Source organism: Bison bison, unplaced genomic scaffold (assembly GCF_000754665.1).
Source record: "Bison bison bison isolate TAMUID 2011002044 unplaced genomic scaffold, Bison_UMD1.0 scf7180017864061, whole genome shotgun sequence".
Lineage (NCBI taxonomy): Eukaryota > Metazoa > Chordata > Mammalia > Artiodactyla > Bovidae > Bison > Bison bison.
In genome coordinates this window covers 106,708-120,694 of record NW_011494633.1, presented here as the reverse complement: position 1 = coordinate 120,694, position 13,987 = coordinate 106,708, and the positions used below count along the sequence as shown (strand labels likewise).

General features: G+C 33.2%; 1 protein-coding gene across 1 annotated transcript in view; it reads right to left on the bottom strand.

Moving 5' to 3' along the window:
• Positions 1-983: 983 nt before the first annotated feature.
• Positions 984-13,987, bottom strand: part of LRFN5 (leucine rich repeat and fibronectin type III domain containing 5) — a 17,384-nt gene continuing 4,380 nt past the window's right edge. The window contains exons 3-5 of the mRNA XM_010836255.1: positions 13,506-13,982; positions 6,484-6,527; positions 984-1,366 (exon numbers count right to left, since the gene is read on the bottom strand). Of these exons, the coding sequence (XP_010834557.1) occupies positions 1,349-1,366; positions 6,484-6,527; positions 13,506-13,982 (539 nt within the window). The 3' untranslated portion in view covers positions 984-1,348. The remainder of the gene's footprint in view (positions 1,367-6,483; positions 6,528-13,505; positions 13,983-13,987) is intronic.

The following is a 13,987-nucleotide window of genomic DNA, read 5'->3' as shown; positions in this document are numbered from 1 at the left end:
CAGAGAGAATTTAATAAATTAAACTCTGAAATCCAGGAAAGCTATCTGTGTTCCTGAAAGATTATGATTTGAGGAGAAAATTTGTGTATGGCAGGAACAGATTCACAGAGGCAATGCTTATTGTCCAAATTGTCTCCTTTTTGTGACCATAAACATTTATCCATGCGTATATACACGTACACACAGGTAAACAGGATTGCTCTGGGTACTTGAGTTGTCAGGAAACAGAATGAAGTCATTTGCTGGAAGTCAGAAACTAACTACATTGCATCTAAAGGTGTTACTTCGTTTCAGTTGTGCAGTGTGTGTGTCTGGCAGTGCCTTAGTGTGTGTGTGTGCACAGGTTTTATGTCTAGTGTAGTTAGGCTCCCGAGCACAGATTCTAAGTGCCATCTTATGACTGACATTTTATAACTTCTCTTTGGATAGCTGGATATTTTTAACAGCCTGAGATGTGGAATGGTTAACAGATTAACCTACATTTTTCAAAGACAGTTTTCTAGATTTTTTAGTTTTAAGTAAATTTTTAAAAATGTAAACTATATATAGAGAGTTTATATATATATATATATATCTCCAATGGAAAACTGGAGAAATGGGCATTTATAATGAAACATAAGACCTAAAATTATTAAAATCTCTGCCTTTGTTCTCCAGAAAAGCAATGAATCAATTTGGATTAATTACAATACACCTACCTTGATACTTTCTGAAATCCCAGTAGGAGATCTGTCTTCCCTTTCTGTTACACTGAAGAATAAAAATTTTCATAAAGCTGTTTAAATAGCTGTACTGCCCTCCCATAGAAGTGGGTGCACTTGTCATGGAAGAACTAGTTCCATTATTATACAGCAATTTGTGATCCCTTAAGGTTTTGAACTACATAGATGTAAAATAGTATTGTTAGTTCCTACCATCATCACTTCACCATTCATACTTGAAGCAACTGAGGTTTCCACAAATCAGGCAACGTGCAGATTCTGTCATAGTAAAACATTTATTTGTTAAAGTGATATAGATTATTCAAGATTCTACAGTCTTAAATCATGGATGGCAATGTAACATGGATTGATACAGAACTCGATGCCAATGTAGGTTTTTTTCCTTTCCTTCTTTAAAAAAAATACTTGTAGGCCAGAAGAAAAAAAATTTGGTTTTAAAAGGGGATGAACCATGGTCTGATAGAGCCAGTTCTGCGGCATCAGAGACTTCTGCTTCGGCTCCTGTGGACAATTTCTTCTAGGATACCAGTTCAACAATAAGCCTTTGTGAATTGAACGATTTTTAAATTTTATCCAGTAAAAATATCAGTAGCAATTTTTTTCAGGAGAGAGAGAAGTGGTGCTCTTCAGATTAACTCCGGCCTCTGAAATGAAAGAAAAAGAAAAAAAAGAAAGAAAGAAAGAAAGAAAACACATAGCTAATAAGATTATTTTGCTAGTAATCTAGAAGTTACTGAACTGTAAGCAACCAGGCAGGAACTTATTGCTGCACAATACTAGGTATACATCTGGATGTTACTTAGACATGCACATCAGCTCTTAAAATGTTTCTTGGTAACTTAAAATTGTTGAAAAATATTTTTAAAAATTTTATTTTAGAAAGGAACCTAAATGTATTAAGACTAAATAGTTATGCAACTCAGAACCAAAATTGAGGAATGGCATTCTTCATTGCTTTGATTTTCACATTTATATTCTCAAGATTAAAAATATATATATTTTATTCATTAATGCATGCCATTCAGGTTTTAACAAATATTCAAGCTGATTTTTAAGATATGAATATTGTAGATCAAATTTGTTCATCACATCTAAAACTTAAGTGATCTCTACTTTTTAATATATTCTTTTGGAAGCTTTGTGTCATATTAAGGTTTCATAAAATTTTTAATTACACATTTAATATAGTGAAGACTATTAGTTCTTCTTTATTAATTAATTCTTCACCTACAGGACAATAAAATAAATGTGAAAACTGAAATTTATTCACAAGCAAAGGAATTTCACAGTTAATATGATTTTGAAAGAAAATCATACAAAATCATTAAAAATTTTAAATAAACTGAAAATATTTTTTTTCCAATGAATGGGTTCTCAGGACTCATGGCTTTAAAATATATGTATAAATTCTATATTTAAAGATGGAAAAATTTTTGAGAAATATAGGATTTCATAATATGAAATAGAAGTAATTTTTCTCCTTTCCATTCAAGAACAACTACATATAATATCATTATTAACAAACTTTGGAATTATGGTTTATAAATAAGCTGCTAATTTTACAGATTAGGAAATAGCAATCAGATTTGGGAATGAGGACATGAATTGGTCTGCCCTGAATCTGCCATTATTGAAATGATGACATAATATAAGGCTGATTAAAAATTTTATAGGTGAGAGTCAAAATAACACTTTTTACTTATTAATAAAGAAACTCATAATGATTCCATAAATATTGAAATATGGAACAAAAATTACTAGAGTATCACAAAGGAAAAGCAAGATAGACTATAGTAATTATGATAAAATGTTATAAGAAATGAATATACTGAATTTGGGGTAGGTTCAGGATGTTTTGTCAATGGCCCTCATGTGACAGTGAAAGGATAGGATGCAAAACACTTTAGTCTTATTAACAGTTTTACAAATAAAAGGAGAAATTAAGGCTACCTCAACATTAAAAGAAGAAAAAACAAACTGACATCAAATGGATTTGGGCAACTGTTATTACTCTTATTCGTAATGTAATTAAGACCTATGAAAGGTTTTTCATCTCTAGTCAGGGCATCTAAAAAGAAGGAAATGATTTCTAAAGGTTATTGCTGACACTAGGGTTCTATACATATTTTTTCTGTTTTTCTATAATGTTCAAATAAATATGTCAAAAAGTATGGTTGAATTATTGTAAAAAAAAAAGTTAAATGTTTCTTACTAAGTGCCTATTCTCTTACTCTTTTTTAAATTTACTTGAAGGGAATATCATAGGCAAAAAAAAGTCCTACAGAACCAAGCATTTTATATCGGTCATTCTTGCTTAGAAAAAGAACATTGGAAAGACATCCGAATCATATACATACATTTGCTTTGCTGCTTGGTTCTTAGTTCACATGTTTTCCAAACTGTTTGTCCACAGTTATTTTAATACTGCTGTTTATTTCTAATCAACACTAGTAACTTTCCATGCACTTATGTATTAATAGTCTGTCTAAAAGAACTGGACTCTTTTCATGGTTACTGCATCTGTAGCAGAGATTTTATGACAAAGTTTAAGGTTTTTAAAAAATACTTGATTGATATATACTAAAAAGAAAGATCAGAAATCAAATGTATTGAAACCAGGAAACAACTGTCTTAAAGACTGGCACCAGCAGTCACAGAATAGTGGCATCTACTGTACACACTGAAACACACACACAAAATACACATTTGTTGGTCTGAATACAAGAAATACTTACAATTTTTTTTTTCCTTAAAGGCATTTTCAGTATAAATGCAAATGAATTAACTGCTTTTACTTAACTGCCAAACACATCGTATCAATTGTTCTACCTGATTCATTTTAAGCATAACAGTATTTTCAAACACAAGGCTAATTTATATGTGCCTATGTACTTACAGCGGAGAAGGAAACAGCAACCCACTCTAGTATTCATGCCTGGAAAATCCCATGGACCGAGGAGCCTGGTGGGCTACAATCCATGGGGTCACAAAGAGTCGGACACGACTGAGTGACTTTTGTGTATATTTAATTACAGGGTAATTATCACTGATTCTGCCAATGATTCCTTTCCCCTTTGCTCTCAACTCATCTTAGTGTAATTGGAATCTTATGGTTTATTATAGAAGGATTGTATGTGTTACATTAAATATTTTAAGCTCACTCTGTTTCTATTCACGTATAGGAAAAGTCTTAAGGAATAAAATTGACACCAGACATATTCTAATGGAAATGAAATAAATCTTAAAAAAACAGTCATCTTAGCAGTTACCTCAGTGTAAAGAAGAGCACCCAAACCCCTTACGGGGCAAAACATTTCCACCCTCTCTGCTCCTTCCTACGAGAGCTTGATGCTATGTTACGGATGGTGGTATGATCAGTTTAATACTGTCACCTAGGAAACATCTTTTTAAATTAAAAAAATGTGTCAAGTTTCTTCTTTTTTTTGGCTTATATTATTGTCTGTATATTAAGGGACATTTTAATTAAGTTTAATGCAATAGGCCAATGATTGGGAAACACATTTTGCCACTGGGCAGAAAAAGACATGTATGTTAACATCCTGCAGGAAATATAAACTTAAGCTAAAATGGTATAATCTTCTTCATCCCACTAGCGCCCCCCACTGCCAGCCAGAAAAAAAAAAAAAAGAAGAAGAAGAAGAAACTATGAGCACAAGGAATCTCTGCCAGCTCTCTACCTCGTTTCATTCACAAGGTGAAGTGGCGCCGACAGTGTGAAAGGCCGTGAGAAGACTCAGAGCCCACGGGTCACAGTCTCTTCACAGGGACATTGCTGCTTGGTTGTGCTGACAGCTGCAGAAATGATAGGCCTGCTGTTGCAGGAATCATTTATCAAATACCAAGAATAGTTACACTGAGGTCACACGGTGACTTAAATCTGATAACAGAAATGTAGCAGGAAATTGGGTGGTGAGTAAATGATGTATTGCCACTAAATTTTGTTAAAACTCTTCCTTGCCTGAGGGTTTATTTTTCTTGCTAATGCTTGTAGAAAGAACAAAACATACCCAAAGCATGGAAATAAAGTTGCTTTGACATTATGTTTCAACAAAGGAAGACTCAGCATAAAATTTTAAAAGTAGGTGACATATCCTACATACGAAATCTAATACAAACATACATATGTACATAAGAATTTACTACATACAGAAATCACAAATCACTGAAAGATCATGCACCACAGTAGTATTTATGTCTGGGTGGTGGGTTATGACAGATTTACATTTTTTTTAAATTTTAAACTATATTTTCCAAAGTTCTCAAATTAATATTATTTTAGCACAGAGAAGTCATTATTAGAAATCTTACATACTTATCACATTGGCAAACCTTTTGCTATCTTGAGTAGCACATAAATTCCCAAGGAGATTACTTTTCTCTAAATTTGACTTCTAACACTGTGGTAAAATAAAGAAATAAACACAATGATATGTAACATGCCCCACGAAAAACGAATACTTGAGAAATTGCTTCAGTTGGTAATTGAAAGATGACCAGATTGACTTTCCTATCAAATCTTGATAGAACAGTTAGCCCCATCCTGGATCATGCTTCTCATAGAGAAACCTTGACTTTTTAAACCCTTTCTACGGATATTCTCTTTCAGAACAGCTGGGTGTCCAAAGTTGCATGATAATTCAACATTTTCAAATCAAAGATGGGGGAGAGAGGGAAGGAACAAGGGAAGAGGAAAGAGAGGAAGGAAAGAGAGGGAAGGTGGTAGAAAACTGAGGCACCTTCATGCAGGTCAGTTCAGTTCTATTAACACCAAGTACATGAAAGACACTCTGCTATTGATTGTTTCCAGAGAGCCATCTGTTTGCTTTTTTGCAGCTTAGGAATGGAATTCTAATTTCAATTAAGAAATGATGCATGAAAAACGTTTTGTTTGATTTGGGATGGAGTTCTTTAGGGGAAACCCTTAAGGATAGTCCAAGTGATTGTTATCTTTTAAATAAGACATGGATCAAAAAAAGATCCTTATTTTTACTGTCAACAAATAAATCAATGAATTTTTCTATGAACCTTTAAAAACAGAGTATTTTTTTTTCCTGTGCCAAATCTTAAGCAAATGGCTGATGCATCCAGCTGTTTGAACAGATTGCTAAAATACCATTTTGCTCTGGAAACACACTTTCTGATCCAATTAAAATGCAGGAATCAAATACTCATTTGAAACTTCCAAAAAAAAGAGAAAGAAAGAAAAGAAAACCACGAAGAGTAATCGGTTGCTGACAAAAGGAATACCATGAATATTTCATGAATAGTCTTTTGCTCCATTTTATAGTGGCTACATTCATTTTAGATAACAGTGAAACACTTCTGTTCATCCACTTTCGGTGAAGCACAATATTTCATCTCAGCTTCTATTATGTGGAGGTCAAGGATATGAGTGAATATATTCCTATCAAGCTACTGTCTTCACGTTTAGAAATATTTATAAAAGTACACATGATACCATGCGTGACTACAAAAGTGACTCCAAAATTACATTGGTATTCCCTTCATTCTTACAATACGAATCAGAAGTATTCAGTTAACCAAAAATCTGTCTACATTTAGGAACTGGAAATTCATTTAACCAAACTAAACTTCAGGGTTTACCATTGAGCACTGAGTAAGTTTTAATGGAAAATGTCAACAACTTGCATAAACTAGCAAAACAAAAATTAAAAATTCGTTTATAAAATAATATACCCACTTAAGTACTGAAGCATGTGACAGATAACAAGAATCTCACCTGTGTTTCCTGGACAATCTGGTCAACATTAGTCGGCAAAGCATCTGGGAATAAAATTTTCAGCGTCATAAACAATTCATTTTTTATGAAACAGACCTTATAATACTTCTCATTGAAACCTTGGTAAGATTCATCTTAAAGGTTTATCTACACTTCTTTTTTGTAATAACTCACTAGTTCTTGGGTTAATTATAATTGACTTTTATAATACTTTATAGTTCTCTATGGCTATTCCCTGATACATAATACCATAAAGGCAGAATTTTTAAAAATATTGTTCTAGTTACTAAAATGAGTAATTATCAATGGAATGCACTTTTATGTAATTATGGAATGCACTTTTCCCTGCAAGAGTTTAATGAGAAAATCAGACTTCTATTCATTTTTCTTACTCAAAGTTAACTTCAACCACATTGCTGCATATGATTAATATGGAAAGATACATCAAGGAAAACAATCCAGAGCAGGAAATGTAGTTTTATCTTATTTTATACACTATGTATAAAATAATCATTTACAATATAAACCATTATTCAATAATCCCAAAGATAATAGCATGCTTTGCCAAATACCATTTATATTTATATAAAACCATGTAGCTTTATATAGAACAGTAATGTTCTAAATGCAAACATTCTGCCTTTAAATATCCATATGCATATTCCAATTTGCTATAAATGCTTAATACCATTAAATAGCCCTGTAGAGTACACATTCTATTGATTTCCCACATGTCGCATTTTAAAGTCAATACTCTAGTTTTAAGAAGGGACAAAGTATAAGAAAAAATTAGGTGTCTGAGGAATATGTCATTCTAAGTGCTCACAGCTGACTGTGATGAGAATAGTACAAAACAATCTTTTGATAAAACCTCCAGCATAAATATTCATAAAAATTTGCAATGATCTCTGGAGATTAGGTTTTACATGAAAGCAATTGTTTGTATTATACAGAAAAATAATTAGGAAATTATATTATGGTAGAGCCCCCAGAATATATTTCATAAGCCCCTTCATGTTATTAGAATAATTATTTATTGGACACATTTTGGGCTTCCCAGGTGGCAACAGTGGTAAAGAACCCTCCTGCCAAAGCAGGAGACAAAAGAGAAGTGGGTTTGATCCCTGGGTCGGGAAGATTACTGGCAGGAGGACATGGCAACCCACTCCAGTATTCTTGCCTGAAGAATCACATGGATAGAGGAGCCTGGCAGGCTAAAGTCCACGGGGTTGCAGAGTCAGACATGACTGAAGTGACTTAGAATGCACGGACGTATTTTGGGGGCAGAATCACAATAGATGTCTAGTTCAAGTCTCAGGCAAGAATAATGTACATCCAGTTTCAAACATTACATGAAAGAGACTTCACAGCTTTCCCCTAAATGCATTTGAAGATAATTTTCTTGTTGTTTTAAAATTCATGAACTGTAACAGTCACCTATTGAAGAAGAATGAACTAGATCAACTGTATAGATGCCTATCATTCAGATGTTCAGAAAAATATATTTGTACTAGAGTTTATAATCCATTGTAATCTGATAGATAGCAAGTATAGTTTGGACAGCTGTTCTGGGAGAAGTTCTCTGATAGCTGGACCACTTTAATCTTATTACATTAATTACAGTAGGACTCAGATTTACAATCTAAAAGGGTTAAGTATATGCATATACAATATGGGTTAAGTATATGCGTGCATATACATATCTGCACACATATATATGCAAAACGTATGTAGACATATAAGCATATGTAGCATATGTATTTCACTTGATGGTAACTTTAGATTACTTAAACTTTAAAATACTGTAATTATCCTAAATTTTAACTTTGAAATAACTGAAACAAATCAGAAGACAATGGTACACTGATTATTTTGTTGTATTGAGTATTTGTAATATTTGATGAAATTGCAGATGGATTAACATTATCTTAAAGAAGTAATTTCATATTTTATTCCCAGAACTGTTAGCGTCTATGCCCCTCTTCAGATAATTCCATTTGTTTAGGATGACTTGATCCCTGTAATGTGTTTACTATTCTTTATTCTGTACTGCTACAAGAGGGATGCTTTCTGTTGCAAAAAAAAAAAAAAAAAGCAAATCTGATAAAACCAATTGTGTTTGTAATCCCAGCATGTAAATTTATCTAGCACGGGAGGGAAAGAACTGAGTGATCTGAAAGACAGAGCTCTGAGACTGTTACAAAATTCCAGTCACTAATTTTGGTTGTTTTCGTTCGTGTAGTTCGTGAAATTTTAAAAGTGAGATAATTTTTATCCATATATTTACCTCAGCTAACATTTAACTCAAAAACATTATACGGTGAATTGTCATTTTTATTAATATTATCATCGTTATTATTATGTTTTATTACGAACTGAGGAGGAGGAGAAGAAAAATAATCCTTTTTCCATCTGATGCCCCTTCAATCCTTTCCCCAAACACTTCACACACACACACACAAGCATCTGCAACACTTTGGAAGTGCAAAGCCTGGACTCTTCCTGAGACTCAAGAGAAGGATAAGCAATGGGAAGAGGGCACAGTCTTCACTTTGTCTAATATTAACGAGCTCTGCTTGATACCATTATAAAATGGGATTGGAATCCTGCCACACCAAGAAGAAAATGGACTCGTATCTGCAGTTTTCTTTGAAAAAAATGACCATTTACCTTTGCGATTCTTGTACAATAAGACGCTTTATGAATTTGAAATTTTTTAAACTATGGGGATTTTAATGATTGTTTTTAAGTTTGTTATTGTGAATAAACATAGGAGGAAATACTAAATTTTAGGAAGCAAAAGGCTATTGATGTGAATTTTGTTGTAATTTTTTATTAATGTGTTAGTTTTATAAACGAAATATTAATTTCTTTTTAGTAATACAAGCTATTAAAATAGTTAAAATTTAGTTTGGAAGTACTTTCTGAGGGTTTAAGGTAAAGCAGAAAACGTTGGGTTGGCCAAAAGATTCATTCAGGTGATTCCATTATATCTTAAGGGAAAAACTGAACAAACATTTTGGCCATTCCAATACTTCATGGAAAAAAGATAAGAGATTCCTGTGGACAGGTGGAAGATACTTAATTTTAAAAAATTCTTTAAATTCTTGTGGAGAAAGTATGTATCATTCAGATAGTAAAACTGTTGAGTCTATAGGTAGCTCACAACAGCTCAAAAATTTATATTCTAAACCTTTTTTAGTGGACTGTATTAGCAAAGCAGCTAAAATCAAGTGCCTAAAAGCATAAAAAAGCTTACTGTGACCTCAACTATTCAAAAATGTATAAAATACACTGTCTTCAGCAAAGGTGTTACTATATCTAATTTAAAATTATCATATTTAATGCACCTCTGTGTAAATCTATTTGCAAGCTAAAAGTAAATGATATTCATCAAACCAAAGTTTGTTTCTTTTTAGGATTTTGAAGTTGCTTTGAATGTTGTATACTTTTTTCAATAAAGGCCTATTTTAACAGTGGTTTGACATTTTCAAATTGGAGGACAATTATCCAAAACAAAAAGCAACACAGGAATACATAAAATTTAAGAAATGTTTAGAGTAAATATCTGTAAATATATTATTTGTCAGTTTGTTCGTGAACAAGCTGAAACCATAGCATAAAATGGCTAAAAATTAAAGAAAAATAATTAAGAACAGAGAAGCAAAAACAACATATACAACCTATACACAGTCAGCAATGACAAACACCAAAACCATATGCTATGGATCACATATACGAAGTTGGTTAAATAAGGAATGTAAGAAATGACACAAAGAAAAACAAGAGGGACAGAATTTCTTGCTTATAGTAGTATATTATCTGGATCACAAATTATTATGCTAATTAATTAAAATTCTGAATACTGAGCCTTCTTCCCTGGCTCCATTCACTTACTAATTCATCTATCCATTTGCTCATTCATTCATCTGAATAACTACTGTGTTTAAGATATTATACCAGGTATCTTTAATCACCCCCCATCCTTCCCAAGGATTTTCTTTCAGCCACTTCACACTGAAACGGCCCTGAGCAAAACATTTTCATATACTTATCAACAAAACCAAGTAACATCTGACCCTCTTGATACGCTAATTTTTGTTCACATCGTTGGTTCAAATAAAACCTTTTAAAAGACAAGAACACAGGCCTTCTTATCATTTCCAGAATAAGTGTTCAAGCATTTGGTTAATTCACCCTAAAAACAGTCTTGTAAGAGCAATAACAATTTAAATAGTTTCAATGGCTTTAGTCAAAGAGAATAAATTTCACATGGTTAGGTATTATGCCATTCTAAATGTTTATGAGAAATAAAAGATATTCAATTAAAGTTCCATTAGAAACATAAGCAGGAAAATTGATTTTTAAAAATGCAAACAACTGGAAAATAGAATATATGTTAAGTTAATTGGTATCTTGGAGTAGATACACTAAGCTGCTGCCTGTTTTGCATGATTGCAGCACCACCCTGACCACAACCTTGTTTGGGGATTCATTTCTTTAAGTCTTGAAAAATTTTTGTATATTCAGGATATTTTAAAACCATGAAGGCATAAACTAGGAAAGGTAAAAATAATATGATTTTTGTCAATCAGCGCTTTGTGAAGAAATAAGTAATTGATGATAACTAAAATTGTTTAGTTGAAATTAGTGCATTATTACAGAATAGTGTTGAAAATACATTTCACTTTGAGTAATGCTTTGATTTTACAAAATAATTTCACACAGTGATATAATTTATTACTTACAAGAGCTGTATTCCTGACCCAGGAAGGCCAATTACATTTTAGAGGTGGGAAAGACAAACTTTAGAAAGAGAAGCAGGGCATAGAAGACATTCAGGAAACACCTAAGGTAGTGAAAAACTGTTAGACAAATTTTTTAAAGACTAACTCAGAAAGTTCTAACTGCTTTAACCTAATTCACTTTTGAATGTCATAACGATATATTATGTATAAAATGTGCCTTGGTAAAGTCAAAACACCTTCATATGTGCAGGCAGATGCATGTGACTTAAATTTTATAAATGTTTCCAGTAAGAGGAAATTAAACTAATGATGAACATTCCTCACCTGTGTTTTAAATAGTATTTCAAGTAATCTGAAATAGTTAATAAATTTATACTCTGTCTTTAACTTATTTCCAGGGAATACTTTATATAAAGTACATATCTCATTATGTTATGGCTAAAATTATTTTGTGCGAGTTCCCATGATTCGTATTCTCAAATAAATAAATATACAAACAACAAAAAAAGCAACAATAATAATTAAAAAAACCTAAAACCCTATTTCGGAGAATGTAATGGCACTCCACTCCAGTACTCTTGCCTGGAAAATCCCATGGATGGAGGAGCCTGGTAGGCTGCAGTCCATGGGGTCACTAAGAGTCGGGCACGACTGAGCGACTTCACTTTCACTTTTCACTTTCATGCATTGGAGAAGAAAATGGCAACCCACTCCAGTGTTCTGGCCTGGAGAATCCCAGGGAGCCTGGTGGGCTGCCGTCTATGGGGTCGCACAGAGTTGGACACGACTGAAGCAACTTAGCAGCAGCAGCAGCAAAGCCCTATTTACTGCTCTTTAGTAAAACATCATCAGGTTACAATATAATACTGTAGAAATTTTGAAGAGTAGTTGGAGCATTTTTTCCATAGACCTTGATTTCAGTGACTGTCCAAGAATGCCATATTATTAAGGAACAATATTATTGTCTGACTAAATTAAAAATGCTTTTTTAAATGATTCCCACTAAGCTATATAATTTCTAATTAAATTTCACCATGTTTTGATTCAAATAATAAATACATTTACTCTAAGAGATAAACATTCAAATGCAGAATTACAGAGCAAAAGGGAAAAATAAAACTACTATCTAGTTAATGAACAATGACTTTATATTGCTTATAAATAGAATAAGAACTCCATTAGAAGATTTTTATTTTACTTGGTGATAAAAATAAATATACCTTTGATAAAGGCAGTTTTGTATTTTTGTCTCTCTACTTAACTTGCATTAAGAAAAATATAAATATAAAGTTCATTCATTCAGCAAATGTGTACTGAATGAAAGAAAACACCTTCATACTCCCAGGCAGATCCATATGACTTAAAACTGGCCTGTGACTTAAAACTGAATTGACTTTTTTTGATAAATGAAAAATCAATTGCATGTTCTTCTGCTTCCCACTGAAAAAACAGTGTCATGGATGAGAACATACCACAAAACCATTAAGGCACCTGAACTAAGAATGTTGTTTAGAAGGGAACTTATTTTAACACTGTCTGGGTATACTCAATTGGATATTTTATTATAAATAACATAACAACGCAGTGTTGTTCTTGAAAATATTTGCCTAAAAACAAATGCCACTGTCATTGAAAGAAAATATACAAGCTACTCATTGAAAAATATCAGTCATCCATAGGCGGTAATTTGTAAGACTGGAGGAAATACAATTATTTATGCAAGACTTCTTTTTTCCTATGACAACTTTCATTTTGTGGTCTGCTACTGCAGAACCTGGAAGCCGATCCTCAATGGGGAAGGCACAGCAGTCAGCTTTTTCCCTAAACAATTTAAAATATATGACCTTCATATACATATATATGTGTGTATATATACATACATATATATACACACATATACATATGTATGAAGTAACTATACCTTATTGGGTTTATATGCCATGGCTCTATTAGCCATGAATCAGAGAGACAAGACTGGCATGTCAAATTCCAATTTCCTATGTGAGTTCTTGAAAAAAAAATTTCATTAAAAAGAAATAATAGGTTACACAGTGCTTTCCAATATCCACTCAGAATTTGAAAGAGTTGCTTTTCCACTATGCCCATCAGAATTGCTGGACTGAATTAACATCGCATTCATAGACATGCTTCTTTTAGAAAACAGTCCACAGGTGTTCGGTGAGTTAATGTAACAATTGTATTCCTTTAACTCTCCATTCAGGGAGTACCTGTGTCTTGCTCTGGCTCTCTCAGCAGGCAGAGTGAGAAACTTACTTGGCTTTGAATGTGCTCTTTTAGATGCGGGCCCCTCAGAATCGGGAGGTCGACTAGCTAACTGCAAGGCAGTTGAGTTGTTCCTGTTCACGTTTTGGGACTCAACGTTTGTGACGGCTTCACTCTGTGGTTCGGCACCTGGTTTTGTGCCAGTCTTTCTTTTCTGCTTTTGGGACACAGACGTGCTTGAAGTCCAGGTAGGAGGCAAAGCAGAGGTAGTGGTAGAGGAGTCCTGACTTGAACACGTTTCTGACGGTTGTATCACATTGTCATTGGCAACTTTACAACACTGGGCACTCTCTTCGTGCCCCACAGCTTGTTTGGACACAGACTGGGGCAGCGTGCCACTGCAGCCTTGTATTTGAGCCCCGTTTGTTTGAGAGTAGACGTTGCTGACCTTGGTAACCTTGTGTTGCCCATTATTGTTACAAACCTTATACCGGATCATTAGAATGATGATGAAAACCAGCACAGATGCTACA